This window comes from Haliotis rufescens, unplaced genomic scaffold (assembly GCF_023055435.1).
Source record: "Haliotis rufescens isolate VD_foot unplaced genomic scaffold, xgHalRufe1.0.p SCAF_17, whole genome shotgun sequence".
In the NCBI taxonomy this organism is placed as follows: Eukaryota; Metazoa; Mollusca; class Gastropoda; order Lepetellida; family Haliotidae; genus Haliotis; species Haliotis rufescens.
In genome coordinates, this window is record NW_025963857.1 from 11,683,880 (window position 1) to 11,705,472 (window position 21,593).

At 41.8% G+C, this 21,593-nt stretch overlaps 1 protein-coding gene across 1 annotated transcript in view; it reads left to right on the forward strand.

Moving 5' to 3' along the window:
• The first annotated feature begins 1,187 nt into the window (after positions 1-1,187).
• LOC124112489 (centrosomal protein of 192 kDa-like) overlaps positions 1,188-21,593 on the forward strand; it is a 59,182-nt gene continuing 38,776 nt past the window's right edge. Inside the window, exons 1-16 of the mRNA XM_048397548.1 lie at positions 1,188-1,289; positions 2,053-2,215; positions 3,266-3,475; positions 4,005-4,084; positions 8,105-8,668; positions 8,898-9,035; positions 9,601-9,704; positions 10,284-10,468; positions 11,097-11,199; positions 12,914-13,042; positions 13,815-14,069; positions 14,871-15,234; positions 16,533-16,712; positions 19,281-19,345; positions 20,174-20,338; positions 20,921-21,047. Coding sequence (XP_048253505.1) covers positions 2,073-2,215; positions 3,266-3,475; positions 4,005-4,084; positions 8,105-8,668; positions 8,898-9,035; positions 9,601-9,704; positions 10,284-10,468; positions 11,097-11,199; positions 12,914-13,042; positions 13,815-14,069; positions 14,871-15,234; positions 16,533-16,712; positions 19,281-19,345; positions 20,174-20,338; positions 20,921-21,047 — 2,812 coding nt within the window. The 5' untranslated portion in view covers positions 1,188-1,289; positions 2,053-2,072. The remainder of the gene's footprint in view (positions 1,290-2,052; positions 2,216-3,265; positions 3,476-4,004; positions 4,085-8,104; positions 8,669-8,897; positions 9,036-9,600; positions 9,705-10,283; positions 10,469-11,096; positions 11,200-12,913; positions 13,043-13,814; positions 14,070-14,870; positions 15,235-16,532; positions 16,713-19,280; positions 19,346-20,173; positions 20,339-20,920; positions 21,048-21,593) is intronic.

Here is a 21,593-nt window from a genome sequence, read left to right on the forward strand (position 1 = left end):
GGACTGGTCGGCTCGGAGTCAGTATACTGTGTCTGAGTGTGGTATTCATGTTAAACTGCGGCATGGTATCTCAGTGAGCTAGCACTATAAATCGGCATCAGTCCGGACTAGTACAAGCAGCCACACACACACATATAAGTGCAATAATCTTGGACGCGACGTTAAACCCAATTTCACCTCACCTCACCTCATCCTCAATAAAACATCACTGCATGTTATAATGCTTATGAGGTCTAACTTTATTACCAATAAAACATCACAACTATATATGCCTATGGGGGCCCCTCTTCATCCTCAATAAAACATCGCTACTGTTTATAATGCTTATGGGGTCTAACTTTATTACCAATAAAACTTCGCAACTATATATGCCTATGGGGGTCCCTTCATCCTCAATAAAACATCGCTACTGTTTATAACGCCTATGGTGCGTATCTTCATCCCTAATAAAACATGAGTAATATTTATAATACCTATGGGGTCCATTTTCATTCCTAATAAAACATCACTACTCTATATAATGTCTAGATGGGTCTACATTCACTTCTATTTATATTGCCTTTAGGGTTTGTATTCAGCCCAAGTAAACATTTCTGGTGAGAATATTCAGCAACCCAAGCTTATTGTAAGAGGCGACTATATCTACTTTTGGTAAGAGACGACCAGAAGGATCGGGTTGTCAGGCTTGCTGACTTGGCTGATGCTTGTCACCGTATCCAAATGGTTTAGATACATGTTCATGTTGGTAATTACTGAATTTCAGGCCAAGAGTCTATTATTTACAGGCCGCCGTAATGCGGCTTGAATATTGCTGAGTGCGCCGAGTGCGTGTATTGCATACACGCTGTATGGTGTCGGGGCGGTCGGGTAGCCTAGTGGTTAAAGCGTTCGCTCATCACGCCGAAGACCCGGGTTCGATTCCCGACATGGGTACAATGTGTGAAGCCCATTTCTGGTGTCCCCCGCCGTGATATTGCTGGAATATTGCTAAAAGCGGCGTAAAACCATACTCACTCACTAATACCAAAATGTAAAAATGTCAAACATTTTCATGAAGTGAGCTACAGCGAGCCTTTGAGTGTTTATTTGTATTGGTGGCGCGGTGTGTGTAGACTCTTAAACACTGCCATCTACTATAATGAATGCTGCTAGGAGCTTTGATAATTTCAGCCAATCACATTAGAAGGATTCTGCGTGCCCTGACGTAGTGTCATTTTGCTGCAAAATGGCGGATTTTCAAAATAGTTGATGTTTGCAAAGTTTATGGTGTCAATGAATTACGCTTGATGGTCAGTATGCGTTTGAAATGCTATTGCATGCTGATTCAAGTAAACTCTATCGCCCAAATGAAAGTGAACATTTTGTTCTGTCCGTGGAAGACCAAAACAATACATCATGAGTAACCAGCGGTCACGTACCGCGAAATTCGAGAAATTATCAAAACATGTATTGTCGGCGAATTGTTCACTCAAGGAGAAGGCAGTTCACCGGGCGCAGATGTCTGTTGACACACCAACACTGACCTTGCGTGATTTCACCATCACACCCAGTATGATCTTGGGATTAGTTTTGTTTTGAATTTATGGCCCGAATTTTGTAACTTGGGTCCGTTTTTCTCTTTCACTGGGTTACTTTTGTTATTGTCAGGGTGTCTCAGGTAAATACAAAAACCTGTTAGCCCACTTTCTTTCCTTACAAATCCACTTCAAATATTTTGAAAGGCCTGGGGGTGGGGGGCTGCACATATACACTAAAACATCGGTTATTTGTGGTTGTTTTAGTTGTAACATTTGGTTTGAAAAGTTATTTGTCACTTCAAATGTTTTGGTTATAGCTCACTAGCTAACTGATTCTATCGTCTCGATGTTGAATAATGAAAAATGGTATACAGTCAGAAATCTTTGCAGAAAATTTTATACTCTTTTGGTATCCTCTCCCCCATAAAATACATTGAATATTTCTTTAGCAGTTCAGCCATGTTTGAAATTCACAGCACAACACCTTTCTCTATGATGGCGATACATATTTGCAATGAATATTATTTTGAAACAGGTTACAGATAAAACTAAGCAATGGATTCCCAGGACTCCTTATACCTTGGTGAGGATTTCAGCATGGTTGCTGCACAGGGAATGCGTCAGTCCATTGACAACCAGACACTGGGAGCTCCCCCAGCCCCTGTTGCAGCTTCCACTGTAGCCAGAGATCAGCAAAGGTAAGGTCTGACGTGGTGGTAAAGTTTAGGTGTATCTTACAGGATAATTTACAGATCTTTTGTTTGAACATGAAAGATGGTAAATGCAGGTGTTCAGTTATTTAAAAAAAGATATATTAGGAATATATTTATAATACCTTGTCTCTCTTCGGTTCGCATGTTATAATGACAAACTAACATGTTCATTTTGTTAAAAGTACTGTTTCGTTACAACAGTTTGTCATGTGAACTAGGATTAATCCAGACCTGCTATTTGGTCCCAAGTCTGCAGCAAATGACAGTACAAATTCCTAATTCCTCATGATGTATGAAAATAACATTTAAAGAAATCCAATTTTGACCGATATCATGAATTTTTCCCAATTTGCTTGCTAAGCATGCTAAGGGCACTTAATGTGGAATCCAAGATAAAACCCTGCGTGTACTACATTTGTTCTTATGTAGATCAGTGTTCAAAATTAGGTGAGGTCCTCGAGGTTTGCACCTGTGGTATTTGAATCTGGGGACCCCTAAATCTTTAACATCTTACATCAGAGTTTGGATAAGGAGCCTTAATTTTCATGCACTGTTTTGCACACTGTTGATGTTAACATGATTAACTCTCTCCAAAGACATTTCTATGATTATTGGTGTAATTAGTTGGTGATGTGTTATCTATGATAAAGATGATGTAGTTCATGATGGTAGATCTATGGTAATTTATCTCAGGGGCGGTCGGGTAGCCTAGACTAGTGGTTAAAGCATTTCATCACGTTGAAGACTGGGTTCGATTCCTGGGTACAATGTTTGAAGCCCATTTCTGGTGTTCCCTGCAGTGATATTGCTGGAATATTGCTAAAAGCGACATAACACATCACTCACTATTTTATCTACTACATTTCAGGTTTAGACACTACCACTGATGTGATAGTTCTGAAACTAGTGAAAACCTGGAAGACTATTTGTGTTTCTCCTTAATGCCCAAAAGCTAGATATGTTTCTGAAACCACTGGTCTGAATTGAGCCAGTGACCAGTTGAATTTAACTCCTGGCATCCTGCATGTGTTCCAGATTTAAAGAACTGTCAAGTGTAGATCCACGTGGATCTTTCCTTACCTCTTCTGAGACATCCCTTGTGGCCACACCCAGGGATGAATACCCAGGGATGAAACTCTCCTTCGGTGGCTTTGACCAGTCATCAGGAGGAGGCCAGAGCCAAGGATTGACCAAACAATCTGTCAACCTTATTGAATTTTCAAAAACCAAAAATGAAATTGACAGGTTTGTCTTGTTAAAACCACAGCTTCCTATGGAGATTTTCAGTTGTCCAATTCTTTTGGATTGTTTCTAATGAAAGACGTATACACCATTTTAATATGTGTTTAGAAATAATAATTATTAAGTCGTGATATTGCTCACAAGATTTGTTGTTTTTGATTTTTCATGAAGTAATGTTAACTCACTCACCGAGTTTCACGATGTTCTCGGGGCGGTCGGGTAGCTTAGTGGTTAAAGCGTTCGCTCGTCACGCCGTAGACCTGGGTTCGATTCCCGACATGGGTACAATGTGTGAAGCCCATTTCTGGTGTCCCCCGCCGTGATATTGCTGGAATATTGCTAAAAGCGGCGTAAAACCTTATTCACTCACTCACTCACGATGTTCTCAGACAATCTTTAAGCCTACTTTTGTTATTGATTTATCGAGTGCCAATCAGTGTAAGTATTATTATCATGATTATATACATGATGTACAACACTAGACAAAATAGAACTATTGAGCTTTAGTAATTATTGTGTTTCCTGCTTACAGAAACGAGGACTCGGACGAATATCATGGCAATTTGAGTGCAAGGTCCTCCCTAGGAATCCTGCCAGTAGAAGCCTTGAATGGTACGTAATCTGTGTGACCTTTCTGTGCACCGTGCATTTGCCTGTAACCATGGTAATGAAAGGCTGAATGGAATGTGAAAAGTTATGTGCTGAGCTTGTTGGCTGTAATAAATAACAATATTTTTGTGGTGTTAGACAGCTTGGATAGTTTATCCTTGTGCACTTTGGTATTGGATAGGGTTGTTCAAATTATTGATTGCATCAATGATTGATTAGTTTCAGTTTCAAATTTATGTCTAATCATAGATAGCAGGCTTATTTTCTGGTTTAAGGATTATGTGTTTTTTATTTATTTATTATTTAGGTGTGACTATTGTGGCTATTTTCACTATTGTGATAGTATTGCAATGGTATTGCGATTTTAATAAACCAACTTGAAGGCTTGATCGTTATTTTAATCAGTGTAATACAAATGAATGTAGTATTGTGTCAAAGTCATCCAAACCAAAGGGAAGTAACTCTAATCTGAAGTTGTAGTCTTTGCTAATGAACACACAGCAGGTTTTGAAAATTAAAGTGAGCCTTCTGACGAATAATTTATGTTTTGTTCACAACTAATTTATAACTGTCAATTGTTATGCATACTATTGACAATACCTTTGTCTTTTTAATTCCTATTGTCATAATTGATATACCGATAGTTTGATAGATCGTTACCCTCCTGTTATGTATGTTATATGATGTTTTTAACTTGGTATTTAAAATTCCCCAGACTATGAGTTGTTACCTTTGGGTAAGTACTGATTCATTGTTTGTCTGAAGTTTGAGACTGATGCTTGAACCATTTAGAGCTGTTCTGTGTTGGTAGAGTTCTGTCATCTCATGTTGATAGTTCTTTGTTTTTGTTCCCCTTGTCTTCTTTATGCAGCAAGATCATTTTTTACAAAATGCAAGCATGAAACTTTATGTTGAATTGGTACTCAGATGAAGTCTAAGGGTTGTTTGAATTCATCAAACAAGTGACATGAATGATGCTTTGTAATTCCTTGTGGTACAGTGTGTGTTGTATAATGAGGTGCTTCCTTGAGTATCATTTGTACTATACCTTCATTCAGTGATGGACCCGTGAAGATTCCGGGGTAGAATAGGTCTTCAGAACCCATGCTTGACATGAAAGGCGACTATGCTTGTCGTAAAAGGCGACTAACGGGATCGGGTGGTCAGGCTCGCTGACTTGGTTGATGCATGTCATCGATCCCAATTGCGTGGATCGAAGCTTATGAAATTAATCACTGGATTGTCTGGTCCAGACTCGATTATTTACAGACCGCCGTCATTAGCTGGAATATTGCTGAGTGCGGCGTTACACAACAAACCAACCAATCATTCCATGATGATAAGTACCCTGGACCCAATCGCCTCCATTAAATCTCTTCCACTTTATTAACACCTGCCACAAAGTGGAAGGGGGATATAGGAATGGGTGCTGTCCATCCGTCATGTTTTGTTTTCGGAACAGAACCCCAAAACCATGAGAGATATCTTAACCAAACTTGGCACATATTTAGGTCTCATGGTGAACTGGTGCCTTTTGATAGTTTGGGATTTAAAAAAAAAATTTCATGCTTGTTTGTCCTGTCATCAGTGAAATAAATACTGCTCATGACAAGTTAAGGACCAACCACAATTGAACCACAATTGGAAGGCTCAGTGTTGCAATACCCACCAGCCATGACAGATTGACTATAGTCATATGAAGAAATCAAGTGTTCTTTAACATGTTTAACTTCTTTTGAGTTGTATATCCATGTTGTTATCAAGACCTCATTATTTTCATACATGTTGTATTGTCATTGTGGGAGAGCATTTAAGCACAGGCCTTTGATGCTGTGATAGTTTCCTTCATCATCTTGTTATCATCCTATATATCATGATGCACTGCATTAAATAGGATCAGAAAATCTTTTTTCACTCTTTTTCAATCTTTTTCTCTAAAGCATCATGCATGAGTCTGAGAGTATAACTTGTGAAAACATACTGAAACACAATTTGAATGGACTACCGATTACAATAAGTTTCAATGTGATTTTATTCTCTTCTGATTTTGATGACACATTTTGATTGTGAAGTGACTGATTTCTGATTGGCTGGAGTGATTGGAATTGTCGCATGACCTTTGACCCAAATTCCAATTTGGGGGTCGAGTACCATAAACAACTTCCTATAGAAACTGTAAACATTGGGAAAATATCATCACTATTACTTTTTCTAACTGAAACAATTGATATAATCATGATAATACTAATTAAATATATCAGGGAACATGAAAGTATCATTTTTCGAGGAACATGAAAGTTGCATTTTCATTGTGTTTCGCTGCAGTGTGTTGTTTTGTAAAGTTAAATAAGAATGTCTCAGTAGTAAGCATGCTGCAAGAAATAATTTGAGTTTGATTGTAACATTACTCTCTAGCATAGAGCTAAAAGATAAATACTATTTCAGCTTGACTGAGTGTTATGCTAACAATAGCCACAGTGAACTTTTAATCTGGCGATGAAACTAAGGCGCCACGATTCGCTGTGCAGAGTTGCGTCCCTTGGGCACGCCAGAAACCTATGGTTGTAGGTTCGATTATGTTTCTAGGTTTGTTAGCACCATACCAGTGCTCGTGGGTTTCACCGAAGTGGTAAACGTCTGAGACCTGCATCACTTCGGGCTTTCCTCCCACATTAAGCTGACACGCCGCGATATAACTGGAATACTGTTAAAAGCGGCGTTAAACCCAACTCACTCACTTACTCAATGAAACTTCATTCACCTGATGAGGGTCAAGAAGTAGCCCTAATATGTTGTCACAAACAATGAAGACGTTGTTAGCAGTTTTTACTATAAAAAGTATATATGGACAATACTAGTTGTATGATCTTTATCATGTTTAGATTTAGGGTGTCCGATTTCTGTTTGATGTGAGCCATATGAGAAAACATTGTCCATCAGCAACGTATGTTTACATTTCCATCCTACCTTTCTCAAAGTATGTAACACAAGGCTATGCTTTCGTCATTCAAGCAATATTCCTGATACATCATGGCAGGCAACTCCAGAATGGGCTCCACATGTACCCATGTGGAGAATCGAACCCAGGTCTTTGGAGTAAAGGGGGCGGTCTGGTTGCCTAGTGGTTAAAGCAAGTGGTTACCCGACATGGGTACGATGTGTGAAGCCCATTTCTGGTGTTCCCCGCCGGGATATTGCTGGAATATTGCTAAAAGCGGTGTAAAACCATACTCACTCGCTCACTTTGGCGTAAAGAGCGAATGCTTTAACCGCTAAGCTACCCCAACATCCCTCTTCATTCGAGAGTGTTTGTGGGGTTGACCACGATTTTAGTTACATGCTGGGCTGGGTTGGTTGAATTGAAAACCAAACTCAAGAACTTTTCGGAAAGAATGTTTTCAACAAGTAACTTTGTTAGATGGTTGATTGCTAGACTTCTATTTAAGACTATCCAACCTGTCTGAGACAACATCGTTTTGGTAATTTCATTATTTGTTGAACATTTTTGGAGGACATGGAGCCTTTTAGGGTGCCCCATAATTGGAGTGAGTAGGGGTCCCTAAGGCTCTAAGGATTCATGATCTTGATTTAACTCTGTATGTGCTGGATAAGTTGATGTTTGTACAAACATGCATCTTCCCTCGTCAATACACAAAGACACCCAGTGGAGATTTGGGTTAGAATTATTCAGGAACCCAGAGGCGACTAACATGCACATGGTTGATGCATACCATCATATCCCAATTGCGTAGATAGATGCTTATGATGTCAATCACTGAATTATGTGTCCGGACTATTATTTACAGACCACTGCCATAAAACTGGCATATTGCTAAGTGTCGTGTTAGCAATATACAAATACAGTTTGAGACAGGGAGCAATAGGGCCATTGGCTGTCTTTTTTTAAAGACCTGATTAGGAAGTACTGCGACAAGCTCCCAAAAGCTCCAATTTGTCATGGGTTATCACATTTCCATATCAGTAATTATTGCTTATTCACCATTGGACCTGCTTACTTCACAGATCTGTCGGCAAGTCTGCTTCCTGTAACCTTGACCCAGGCCAACATGGAAAAGCAGTCCTACTCACTTCCAGGATCGTTCAAAGACTCTGTGGATTCCGCTGATTGGTCGAAACAAGACTCGAAAGACCCACCAATAGGCATCAGCCATGTTGTCGACACTGTCAAAAAGAGGCCAACAGATCGCGAAGAACCAGCTACTGCTAGACGAGGAGGGACCAACACATGCTTGTTTAATGGCGGAGGCTTAACTGAGGTTGCTGAAACATCAGAGATGGAGCAGAGCATCCTGGATGTTCAGTTTGAAGAAGATGAATTGAAGATGTTAGATGAAGACTTCAGCGATATTGAAGTGTCAGATTTGTCAGATGAAGACAACGAAAGCAAGAAACCCTCGTTATTTGGTCAGACAGACTTAAGTGATTTTTTAGAGATGGAGAGAAAAGTGAACGAAGGAAGTCCCTCCTTGGAAGAGGATGATGAACATGGCCAAGGTGAAGGTCAGGAGTCCGAGGAAGATGATGGACTTGTGTCTTCAAGGAAAAGCGTCAATGACGTGTCTGTTGGTGAGTTCTACTGAATTACATGATTACTCAAACAAGATGCAGTTTTATTATTTGGCAAAATTGTGCTGAAAACATGACTTGCCATATTCCAGCACAAGATTTGTGTTTGCAAATTTTATTTTCCTGTTGATTTCAATATATGTCATAGCTGTGTATGTTAAGAGATTCTTTCATCTTGTTTAGGACTAATCATTTGCAGTTGGTATTTTGAAACAAAATTTATTTGCAGGCCTTGACATGAAATATTTCCGCCCAAGCCCTGTGCCCCCTTTACATGACACTGGAGACGGGGCAGATAGTTACAGACATCAGAGCAACTACAGGCCAGATAACAGTGGGATCACTTCAGGGGCTCACAGTAATGCAGGTGCTTGTCCTCTTGCTGAATTGTACCAGTGGTTAAGTCAGCACACTCAGGGCTGCCAACCCAGAGTTGTGTCCCCTTGCTGTCAGCATTTGCTGATAATGGCAGTACCCTGATTATTATCTTTGGTTTGATTCTTCAAAGTGGTGAACATCAAAGATATGGTATCCCTCCTGTCTGCCTAATTTAAAAGACTAAATCAGAGTGTTTTATTTTTCAAGAATTTCTTTCATGATGGGAACTGTTCACATGGGCTTGAAAAGGCAATGACATTCCAGTCTTAACTGAGTGGACATATGCTAGCAATTGTGGAGTTCTGTTCTCCATATATGCTTTTAAGAGAAACCTTAGTAGGTTTTGTTTGTTTTCATGTGGACAGATTCGTCTTTCACAAGTTTTCATCTGTAATTTTTCGTGACATATTTTTTGGATTAGTCAAGTAGTTTTGCAAACCCAAAATATCAGCCGGTTCCTGAAGTTTTTTGTACAGTAACCAGTCTCTTAACAGAGCAAGTTAATCCGAGGATTGTCCGATTGTCAAGTCTGTGAGTGAGTGTCTGTCTTCCAGGAGACTTCAGTGGTCCTAGTTCTCTATCCCAGCTGAGGAGGCAGTATCGCAGCGGAGACGGGAGTGAGATCGACACTGATGATGAACTAGAGGCAGCCAGACAGGTAGGGAGATAGCAAGTGCATTATGACTGTGTCAGGTAGAAATAGCTTGCTTAATGTTCAGATATTTTCTTGGACCTGATGAGTCAGTTGAAGCAAAATTAGACCATGTTACATGGTTCTGAACAATTTGATCACAAATTGATAAGTTACTTCACCTGAACTAGAGTTGACTTACGTGGTGAACTCTTTTTGATTTTCTTTTTTAATTATTTAATTCTTAAATATATAAAATGACTTTTTGAGAAAAAAACCCAGTTATACAGAAAGTAAGTTGCAAGACCTAATATCTCTTGGAATTTCGGGTTAAAAGTGCTCCTTTACAACTATGCTGGTCCTAAATGGAGATTGACCGGATGGTCAGGCTCGGTGACTTGGTTGATTGTGTGTCATCTTACACCAACGGCAGGGATCATTTCTGACAATGTTGATCACTTGTCAGTGCATTGTCTGGTCCAGACTCTGATTACAGGCCATCGGGATATGCCTGGAATATTGCTGAGTGCGTTGTTAAACAACAAACAAACCTGACATCTCACTGACTGACTAAGCTTGTGTTGACTGTCTATAACCTGACTCCAGAGTCTGGCCCTTGATGAGGAAGACCCACCCAGTAGGCAGGTGCCCCGCCCAGGCCTTGAGGGGCAGCAAGATGAGAGGAGCCAGTTCTCCATGATGCTGAGACAGTCCGCTGAGGGGGACGTGGTTACCTCCCCTGTCCCCGGGGATGGAGGAGGGGGTGGGGATGGCAGCAGTGGCTCAGAAAGGTAATCTTTCCAGTGATTATTGGGGTAACTTGCCAAAATTTCACTTTTGCCACCAAATCATATTTACTATGAGTCAGTTGTATTTAGGGGTGTTAGAGGTTATTGCTATTGCATGTAATACTGATAGCCCTGGATTGATGCTCACATTGGCACCATGTGTGAAGACCATCTTAGCGCTACAATTACCGACATCTATTAAAGTATTGGAGTTATGATCATCTTCCCGCTACGACTAACCTCAGTCTATGATAAAGCATAGGAGTTGCGATCATCTTAGCCCTACGACTAACGTAAATCTGTTAAAGTAGGGGACTTTTGATCATATTAGCGCGATGATTAGGAGATCCGAACTCTTAGAGCTCCGACTAACGTAAGTGTTAGAGTATGAGAGTTATGGTCATCTTGGTGCTACAACTCACGTAAGTCTATGATAATGTATAGGAATTACGATCATCTTAGCGGTACGACTGATATAAATGTTTGATAAAGTATGTCTTATGTGCTTTGATTGCTTTGTGAAACGGGGCCCAGACTTGGTGTCCATTGCCATGATATGACTGGAAAATTGCTGAGATAGGAGTAAAACCAAAGTAACGTTATGCTTTATGTCTGACGTTTATTGTTCTAGTGATGGACAAGTTGGATCCCAGCAGAACCACTCCCTGCCCCACAGGTTTGCACACGGTCAAGTCTACAGGCAGCAGTTTGACCAAGGAGATGCATTTCCAGAGGTAAGGCAGCTCATTTGTTCAACTACATCAAGTCAGCAAATTGATACCTGAGTGATCCTTGTGATGCTGATATTGAATCATGTGATGTTGTGGTTTAAACACTCCTCGTATTTGGTTGAAAATGTAAAACCTCTCGGCAGGTCTCACTTGAAGTAGTAACTCTCACAAGGTTACAATGAGATAGGAAGATACCTGCAATACTATAGGCAAAAGTGGCAGTAGGTTTATAAATTTGATAACTAATTGGTGAAATCTAAAATCTACATGCCTGATGCAGTAAGTTAATGGAATTATTGGACATGAATTTGAAGGATATGTGCCGAACAAAAGTGAGGGTAATACATGAATTCTTGCACAAGTTTTGTAAAATCAGTATGACACACATGCATGTCTAATAATTTTTCTATTACCCATTACTTCTTAATCCTTTTGAGCTCCCCTTTAGAAAAATGCATCAATCACGACCGCCGTCTTCATTGTTGCTTGTGTCACGTCATTCTGACCTTACGTCACAATAAGATTTGAATGACAATGCTGTTCCGATGAACTAACAATTCACTGGTGCACGTGAAGTGATATTTGTACAAGTTGACAAACGATTTTATTATGGGTAATAAATTTATATTGAAAAAGAACAGCGTCTCTCTTTTTATAAAAAAAACTATTCTGAGGATGAGGTGGTCATGTGACCTGGTTGATTGTGTGTCATCTCACTCTTACAGTGTTGCTTATGCTAGATCAGCTGTTTTGTTCATCGGTATATAGCTGTCATCCTTGATAACTTCTAAGTAATGCCTATCAAACAATTTACATAGCGGATATTGACGGATGGTAATAACAAGACTGTCAGAATGGTCAATCTGGTAGAAAAAGGGTATACTCTTTTAGTTGTTGTAATTAGCGTATGGCCCTACAGTATATATTCTTTCCATTAAGAGTATATGTAAATGGAACAAATAACCGGGGATGGATAATGAAAGTCGGAATAACACAGAGGAATTTCTGTTCTCAAATTGGTGACTTTGCTTTCATTGGGGTAGTTTCATCAATCTTTGTTACTTCAGCACTTCTGTTGTGCCAGAACACACTTGGGGCGGGGGCCTGGGTTTGGTTACCCACATGGGTGCAATGTGTGAAGCCCATTTCTGGTGTCCGCTACCGTCATATTGCTGGAATATTGCTTAAAGCGGCGTAAATCCATACTCACCCACTCACTCACTCATACCTGTAACCTATTTTAACTTGAATTGGGATATGTTGACATTATCTGACTAGGTCATGTGTGACGTGGGGCGGTCGGGTAGCCTAGTGGTTAAAGCGTTCGCTCGTCACGCCGAAGACCCGGGTTCGATTCCCTACATTGGTACAATGTGTGAAGCCCATTTCTGGTGTCCCCCGCCGTGATATTGCTGGAATATTGCTAAAAGCGGCGTAAAACCATACTCACTCACTCACTCATGTGTGACGTAATTTGAGAACATAACAAGCAGTAAATATCAGACAGTTAACATATTTTACGGGGAAAAGTTACTGGATTTGATGAATCAAACAGTCGAAATATAACAGAATCAATGCCAGTCTAAGATGACTACCACTTTGACAAATACCTGCATTACTTTGAGACCCTGAGGTGATCCAATTGTTCAATATCTTCTTATTCTGGTCCCTATAAACTGGAAACACTGTTAAGGCTGCATATTTTCTTCACTTTCAGGAAGCCAGAGTGCGACCAATGGGAGATGACCTGTTGTCCAGAGATGAGTTTGCTTCCACTAATGGTGACAACAATTCCGTAGCTGGCATTGACAGATTCTCAACAATGGAGGATGGCCAGAACTACCTGGTAAGTCTATCAGTGACTCAGTACATGCAGAATGAACACACAGTCATTGATACATCATTCACAACATCAGGTGAAGTGAAGCAGCACTCATGGCACAATAGGCATGTGGATGGTTGACAGTGCTTGGTGAAACTCGACATCTGTCTGGGAGTTTCTAGGCTTCAGCTTTGCCCATCACTGTAGTTGTAAAACTTTTCTCCTAGGTTTGTTAGCCCAGAGGCTTTGTTCATGTACCAGGGGCGGTTGGGTAGCCTTGTGGTTCGCTTGTCATGCCGAAGACCTGGGTTTGATTCCCGACATGTTATTCAGGCCGTTAAACTGAAGACTAACTTTATGATAGAGTATCCAAGAGTGGTCACATCATTATCAAGATCGCTGTTATTCAGGCCGTTAAACTGAAGACTAACTTTATGATAGAGTATCCAAGAGTGGTCACATCATTATCAAGATCGCTGTTATTCAGGCCGTTAAACTGAAGACTAACTTTATGATAGAGTATCCAAGAGTGGTCACATCATTATCAAGATCGCTGTTATTCAGGCCGTTAAACTGAAGACTAACTTTATGATAGAGTATCCAAGAGTGGTCACATCATTATCAAGATCGCTGTTATTCAGGCCGTTAAACTGAAGACTAACTTTATGATAGAGTATCCAAGAGTGGTCACATCATTATCAAGATCGCTGTTATTCAGGCCGTTAAACTGAAGACTAACTTTATGATAGAGTATCCAAGAAAGGTCACCTCATTATCTTGACCCCCTATTCTTCAGGCCAATACACTGAGGAATGACATGGAGGACTCGAGGCTGCAGTCCCGATTCCTGGCCCCCGTGGGTCAGTCAATGCGGTTCAGTGACACCCTCTCCCAGCAGGTGCCCCTCAACGCCAGCTCCTTCAACATCGAGGACATGTTCCTGTCTGGTCAGCCCAACACGTCCCAGGACAGCGGCATCAACACCGCCAACACCCAGGAACAGGGGCCAAGGCTGGACGCATCAGGATTCAATGCTGATGATTTCCCAGAGGTAGGGTTAAAACATTGTGGTATGATAATCAGTTTGTACTCTGAAAGACTTTGAAAACGCATAATCCACTTTAACTCGAAATGAGAAAAGAAGTGTTTTTGTGCGTAAGTCCATCTCCACACATTGTTGTGTTTTATTATCTCATGCCTAAGTACCCAGAACTTTTTTTAATTTTTGTTGCCATTTTGCCAAATATTAAAAAAAATGGAATATGCGTTTTCAACGTATTCTATACTTGGATGAGATAAGTGGATAGTGTCTGCTCGGAGAGCAAAATGTTGTTGGTTTCATTACCTGGTTGCATCATACCAAAAGATAGCTGTTACACTGAAGGGGACTCAGCATTAAGGGGATAAAACAAGAACTGGTCGGCTCAGAGACAGTATAAAGTTTCTGAGTGGGGTGAACAGACCAATAGTATCTCGGTGGGCTGGCACTATAAAACCGGCATATGTCTGCACAAGCACAAGCGGCCAGCCAGACAGACACACTCACATGCATGCACATCGCTATGTACGGGAAATAATCTTGAATGTGATGTTAAACCCCATTTCACGTCACCTCCCTCAATGATTCTTTTAACAAGCGTAAATCTAAAGTTCAGCGAACCCTCATTCACTCAAAGTGGTCAGGACCATCTGAAAGGTTGTTTCTGGTTGAAACCAGAATCAATAATAGACCAAAGTGATTATGAGGCTCTATCATGGTTAGCAGTAATTTGAGGGAAAGGCGCTTCCTGTCCTCAAATTAAAAATATGAAATAGCCATTCCCTTGAATTTTCCATTCTTCCATTTATCCAGGTTAAGGATCCCTTTGCTGCTTTCAACTCATCAATGGGATCTTTTGGCTTGAATGCCTCTGTACAACTTCATCAGTCAGGACATGCCAGCCCTCCTGATTGGTCAGATAAAAACACCCACCAGCCAATCGGAGGCAACCAGTCCGTATCAAGCTCAGGCCTTGGTCAGAGTTTTGAAACAGGAATGGATCGTCAATCGATGAACAGTGCAAGAGCTCTGTCTCGTCATGACTCCCTGCCCCATGGTGAGGATGGTGGGGTGGGTCATCCTCTGGGGGGAGAGGCACAAGGAGCCACGGCAGCTGAATCATCAGGACCAGTCGAGTCAAGTGCTACTGCGGATGTCAGGGTCAAGGAGACTGCTGGTGAGTGATGAGGGAAGAGTAATGGGGACAGGTTGGTGGTGCAGGTGATGAAGGTAACTTTACACTTAGGTCGGGGATGAAAATACAAGGTAATAAAATAAAAACACTAATAAGTTCCTAATGCTGGTACCGGCACAAATGGAACCATAATAGGAGTTGCCATGTGTCCAGTGCACCACAAGGTTGGGGTGGTCGGGTAGCCTAGTGGTTAAAGCGTTTGCTCGTCATGCCGAAGACCCGGGTTCTATTCCCGACATGGGTACAATGTGTGAAGCCCATTTCTGGTGTCCCCCGCCGTGATATTGCTGGAATATTGCTAAAAGCGGCGTAAAACCATACTCACTCACTCACTCACCACAAGGTGACTGTGTACAGTTGTCTCCCTTGGCCATGACAGGCTCTGCTGATTCTTATGTCAGATGCCAGATTTGTCCCAGGAATGATTCATGGTCTGTTGGCATCATGTCATGGTTCACCAAAATGGTAGCTCTTCTCCCACATTATACTGACACACTGTATTACATTCTAAGTTCTTTGACTGGCTCATGGTAGGAAGGTTGCTGCCTTCGTGTTCCTCTGTTTGACAAGAACATAGTTACACATGGTACATGTGTTGATGATTGAGATTTTGGGAGATTCCGAAAACAGGGGTATGTATGAGGTTGCCTCATCTTTGCCACCTTCTTTAGTTGTTAAGCTGACTTTTTTTTCTTCTACGATGAAAGACATTTTTTGTAATATATATTCTGTGTTTGCATTCTATGTGAGTTTTGAGTCAATGATGCCAATTACATGCAATGGTAGCGCTAGAAATCGGCACTAGTCCTATAGTCCTTACCGATCTGTCCAATAGTTAAGGTATCATAAGGACTAGTAGAAATTTGCCAATTTTAAGGGTTTTTCTATGTTATCATTGTAAGGACTAGTGGACTATAATTGTTGGGGGGGGGGGGGGACACGGGTGGCCCAGTCGCCAAAGGCGCCGCAATTCGCTGTGCAGAGTTGCGTCCCTTGGCATGCCAGAAACCTATGATTGTGGGTTCGAATCCCGGTTCGCCCCGATTATGTTTCTAGGTTTGTCAGCACCATACCCGTGCTCGTGGGTTTCACCGAAGTGGTTAACGTCTGAGACCTGCATCACTTCCAGCTTTCCTCCCACATTAAGCTGACACGCCGCGATATGACTGGAATACTGTTAAAAGCGGCGTTAAACCCAACTCACTCACTTACTCACTATAACTGTTAGGTTCTACCCCTACAATGGAATCACTTGCAAGGTACTTGTTACATGTTAAAAGGTGTGGCCAACTACACCCCGGTGTACTATGACAAGAATGGAGAGGGTGTGACGGACCTGGCCTTCCACAAGTCCCTGATGAAGGAGGCTTGTGAGCAGAAGCAGCTCCTCACCACCGAGGAGGCCGAGCTGGATGAAACACAAGCTGCTGTACCGGAAGGTGATGACTTCTTTGATTTGGGTAAGCTGAGTTGGAATGTGTAACTTATCACAGCTGAGTAGGCAAGTTGTTAGTGTGGTCACTTACCTTGCATCTTATCCGGCCTTCTTCCTCTTTTGTTGTTGTTTCTCAGCATGGATTTTCAGGCCTATCTATTATATATTTGTTTGTTCCCTTGTTGTGTAATGCGCAATATTCCAGCTATATGGTGGTGGTCTGTAAGTAGTAGTGTCTGGATCAGACAGTACAGTGATTGACGTCATGAGCATCAATCCTTACAGTTGGGATACGATGACATGAAATGAATCAATTCAACAAGCCTGACCAAACGATCTATTCAGTCTTCTCTTAAGGGGGGCACGGATGGCCCAGTCGTCTAAGGCGCCGTGATTCGCTGTGCAGAGTTACGTTGGGCACACCAGAAACCTATGATTGTGGGTTCGAATCCCGGTTCGCCCCGATTATGTTTCTAGGTTTGTCAGCACCATACCTGTGTATCACCGAAGTGGTAAACGTCCAAGACCTGCATCACTTCGGGCTTTCGTCCCATATTAAGCTGACACGCCACGATATATAACTGGAATACTGTTAAAAGCGGCGTTAAACCCGACTCACTCACTCACTCACTCACTTCTCTTCCGTCAAACGTAGGTTCAGGTGGTCAGGTCGTCGGGCTCAGTGACTTGGCTGATTGTGTGTCAGTCCCCGGACATTGTTCATCAACTACTGGTTTATTTTGCCCAGACTTGATTATTTAATGGATGCTGGGATATGTCTGGAATATTGTTGACAGCAGGGTTGAACAACGTTCACTTTCTGATTTTGTCTGAACCACTTGTTTTGTGTTTCATGTGCACACCTTGAACAAATATGGTTGGATTGTAGACATTGACAGCTGGGTATATTGTATCGTCAGCAGATTTTCATAGGATGGGATAAAATCTCCAGCTGAAATACCTCCTAGTCACTCCCAACGGAACATGGGGGTGGTGGGATAGCCTAGTGGTTAAAGCGTTCACTCGTCATGCCAAAGATCTAGGTTTGATTCCCGACATGGGTACAATGTGTGAGGCCCACTTCTGGTGTTCCCTGCCGTGATATTGCTGGAATATTGTTTAAGTGGTGTAAAACCTTACTTACCGTATATCGCTGTGTATAAGGCGACCCCACGTATAAGACGACCCCCCTGTACACGCCTTCAAAATCAACCCAAAATCCTATACTCCGTGTATAAGACGACCTGGAATGAAGCACATCACAAGTGCGCACGCAAACCTTACATATGCAATAAAAATTTGTTTATCTTGCGTTGTTTTTTCTACGATGAATGGTCGCGTGTGTAACTCCAGCACATGTTGCCATTTTGTGTTTACACGGTACAACACCAAATTGGTGCCCGTAAAATAAAATTCATTTATGAAGTAATAACATATAAGAGACAATGGTGAGTAATTTAATCGCCAATTAACTATTTTGTAACTAACTAGGCTTATATTTGCTTCACATTCAGCGTGTTTATTCCACAATCACTTATTCACACTGTCTCCAACAGTTGTTAATACAACTGTAAAAACAGCGGGAATTAATTTCAGCTTCACCGGTTATCACATGTTAGGTCACATGTGCAACATGCAAATGCTTACCAGTACTTCCGGCTCTCTACTCACGGATGTTGATTGTTTTACCGTGTCAGCTGGTTTGACAATCTGCATCGAGGCGAGGGTCATTTCAACTTTATTTGCAGAAACTATTAAACTTTATGCAAGGAACCATGTTTACGTATGGAAATAGTTATTGGAACAGTTATTTAGGACGAAATGCGAAGTTTTATTGTCAAATGCTGGGCTGGCTATCGGACGCCGGTTGACATCGCCAGTGGAAAAAAATGTGAGATCTTCGACTCCGTGTATAAGACTACCCCCCTTCTTAACCCCCTCATTTTAGGTACGAAAAAAACTCGCCTTATACACAGCGATATAGGGTACTGACACACTCCAACGTTCAGTGGCATGGGTGGCCCAGTCGTCTCAAGATGCTGCAATTCACTGTGCAGATTTGTGTCCGTAGGAACAACGGAAACCTATGATTGTGGGTTCGAATACTGGTTCACCCCTGGTTGTATTTGTAGGTTTGTCAGCACCATACCTGTGCTTGTTTGCGACCTTGGGGCGTTCCTCCCACATTACGCTGACATGCCATGACGTAACTGGAATACTGTTAAAAAATGCGTCAAAACCCAACTCACTCACTCACTCGACCCATGAAGATTTCGGGGTAGAATAGGTCTTCAGCAACCCATACTTGCCGTAAAAGGCGACTATGCTTGTCGTAAAAGGCGACTAACAGGATCGGGGGGTCAGGCTCGCTGACTTGGTTGATACATGTAATCGATCCAAATTGTGTGGATCGATGTTCTTGATATTAATCACTGGATTGTCTGGTCCAGACTCGATTATTAACAGACCGCCATCATATAGCTGGAATATTGCTGAGTGCGGCGTTAAACAACGAACCAACCAACCAACCAATCACTCACTACTCAAGGTGCGGATGGTCATGGCTCATGTTTTGTGTGCTGTTTCTCCTCAGATCACGGAAAAGCTATGTTGGATGCTGATGAAGCTGAATTTGAAAAGGAGAATATCTTCATGCAGGTTAGTCTGAAACTGATTCTTGATATGTCGAGCTGATATGATTCGCAATATGGAGAACTCCATCTTACATTTCACTATGTGTTTAATTTATGGAAATTATTATCCAGACATTTAAGGTTGATGTTCTAGCACATATCAAGTAATCAGACTGATTGGATGTGATCTTGTTCTTTGATGTCATTGAGCTTTTTCCTGGTCTCCCTACTCTTGTCTAAGCTGAATATTTATACTCCGATGCTACCATCTGGATTGTTGCTGATTAGTGTCAATGTCACGAAATACCTACTGTCGATTCTGTGTAAAGGCGGGTTATTTAGTTGGATGGTGAGAACCTTGTGACCAAGTCCAGTAAACTTTCCTCTGGTCCAGTAAGATCAGCTGATACTAGTCCTTAAACTAAGACTGAAATCTGCTGAAAATAATGCTAAAATGCAAGGTGACCACAAAACGTTTTGGCACAGACTTATAAAAGAAGAAAGCTGTACCAAAATTTGTTAAAATCTTGAAAATGTCCAAATGACATTCAGGTTTTCAGATCAGTGTGTTTTACGGCTGCTTTTAGTTTGACATTGACTGATCATGCTGATTGTCATCCAAAGGGTCCTGAAGCTATCTTTCAATGGGTAATGATATACTAGAAAATCCTTTAAAAATTTCCTAAAATCATGAAAATACCCAAGCGACATTTGTCTCTAGCAACATGACTGGACTTGGGTCACTTTCAATATCCCTGTCCTGACTTCCCGTCTTGACTTCCCCTTAAAAAACAAACAAGATTCCCTCATTCCCCTATAGCCTAGGTTTCTAATAATAATGTTCTGTTGCCAGGATGATAACATGTCCCAGGCCCAATACCGAGATGTCATCGCTAACTCCACGTCACGCTGGGACAACTTCAGCGCCGACGCCTTCCTGCGCATCTCCATCGGGCAGTATTGGGCCACGCGGACGGAGGTGCTGGGGACTCTTGAGGGGGATCCAAGGCACCCCCGGGTAGGCCCACTCAGTTGGGATCACAACATAAGGTTTCAGTGCTAGTGGTTGATAAAGCAAGGCTTTTCTTATGAAGTTGGTTTACGGATGAAAAAAGTTGGTTTAACGATGAAAAGTAGGATAAGAATTATCTGAAAAGTGCTATTCTGTTACTTCAACCAAATACAAACGTATGTGTTCAAAACGAAATACAACGTGCATACAATGGGTTAATGAGACTAAACAAAGATGACCTAATACAGTTTCAGATGTGGAAGAACATCTATCTGCTGAACAGGATTTTTCACATAATAAATTGGAAAGAATATGTGTGGCCAAAGGAATTTTGTATAGAGAAATGCAAAACATTTCTCCAGCTTGATGATGGTGTAAGAATCTACATCGTAATGTCGGTTTATGCAATAATCCAGAAGTTGATATCCATAAAGTTGTTTTAAAAAGTTAAAAATTTTATAACTATTCAAAGTTATCCAAATCAGTGCCACAAGATTGTTGATGAAATGCCATATCTGTCAAAGCTTACACAAATATTGGTCTATAACTCCATGATGATATCACCACTGATTCTCCTCTTGTACGCAGCCTGAGTTTGGGATGTTGGTGAAGACCCCACCTGGTAACCGCCGACCTGTAGCCCTGATCGACACCTCCCCCACCCCGAGTCAGCCCTCAGACATGAGAACAGCTGGTGTGGGGAATGAAGATGAAGGTAGGCCTCACTCACTCACTCACTCACTCACTCACTCACTCACTCACTCACTCACTCACTCACTCACTCACTCATCCACTCACCCACCTCATACACTTTCTCCACTCACTCACTCACTTGGCCTCTCTCGGTCTCACTCACTCACTCTGACACTCTATCTCACTCACTCTGACACTCTATCTCACTCACTCTGACACTCTATCTCACTCACTCTTTCACTCTATCTCACTCACTCACTCTGTCTCTCTCTCTCACTCACTCACCCACCTCACCCTCCTCAACACTCACTCTTTCACTCTACCACCGCACCCACTCACTCACTCACTCACTCACTCACTCACTCACTCACTTGGTCTCTCGGTCTCTCTCACTCACTCTCACACTCACTCACTCGGTCTCTCTCTCTCTCACTCACTCACCCTCCTCAACCACTCACACAAACTCCCCTCCCACCTCTTTCACTCACTCACTCACTCACCTTGCCCACCTCTCCCATGTCACTCCCCTCACTCCCCTCACTCACACTCGGGGCGGTCGGGTAGCCTA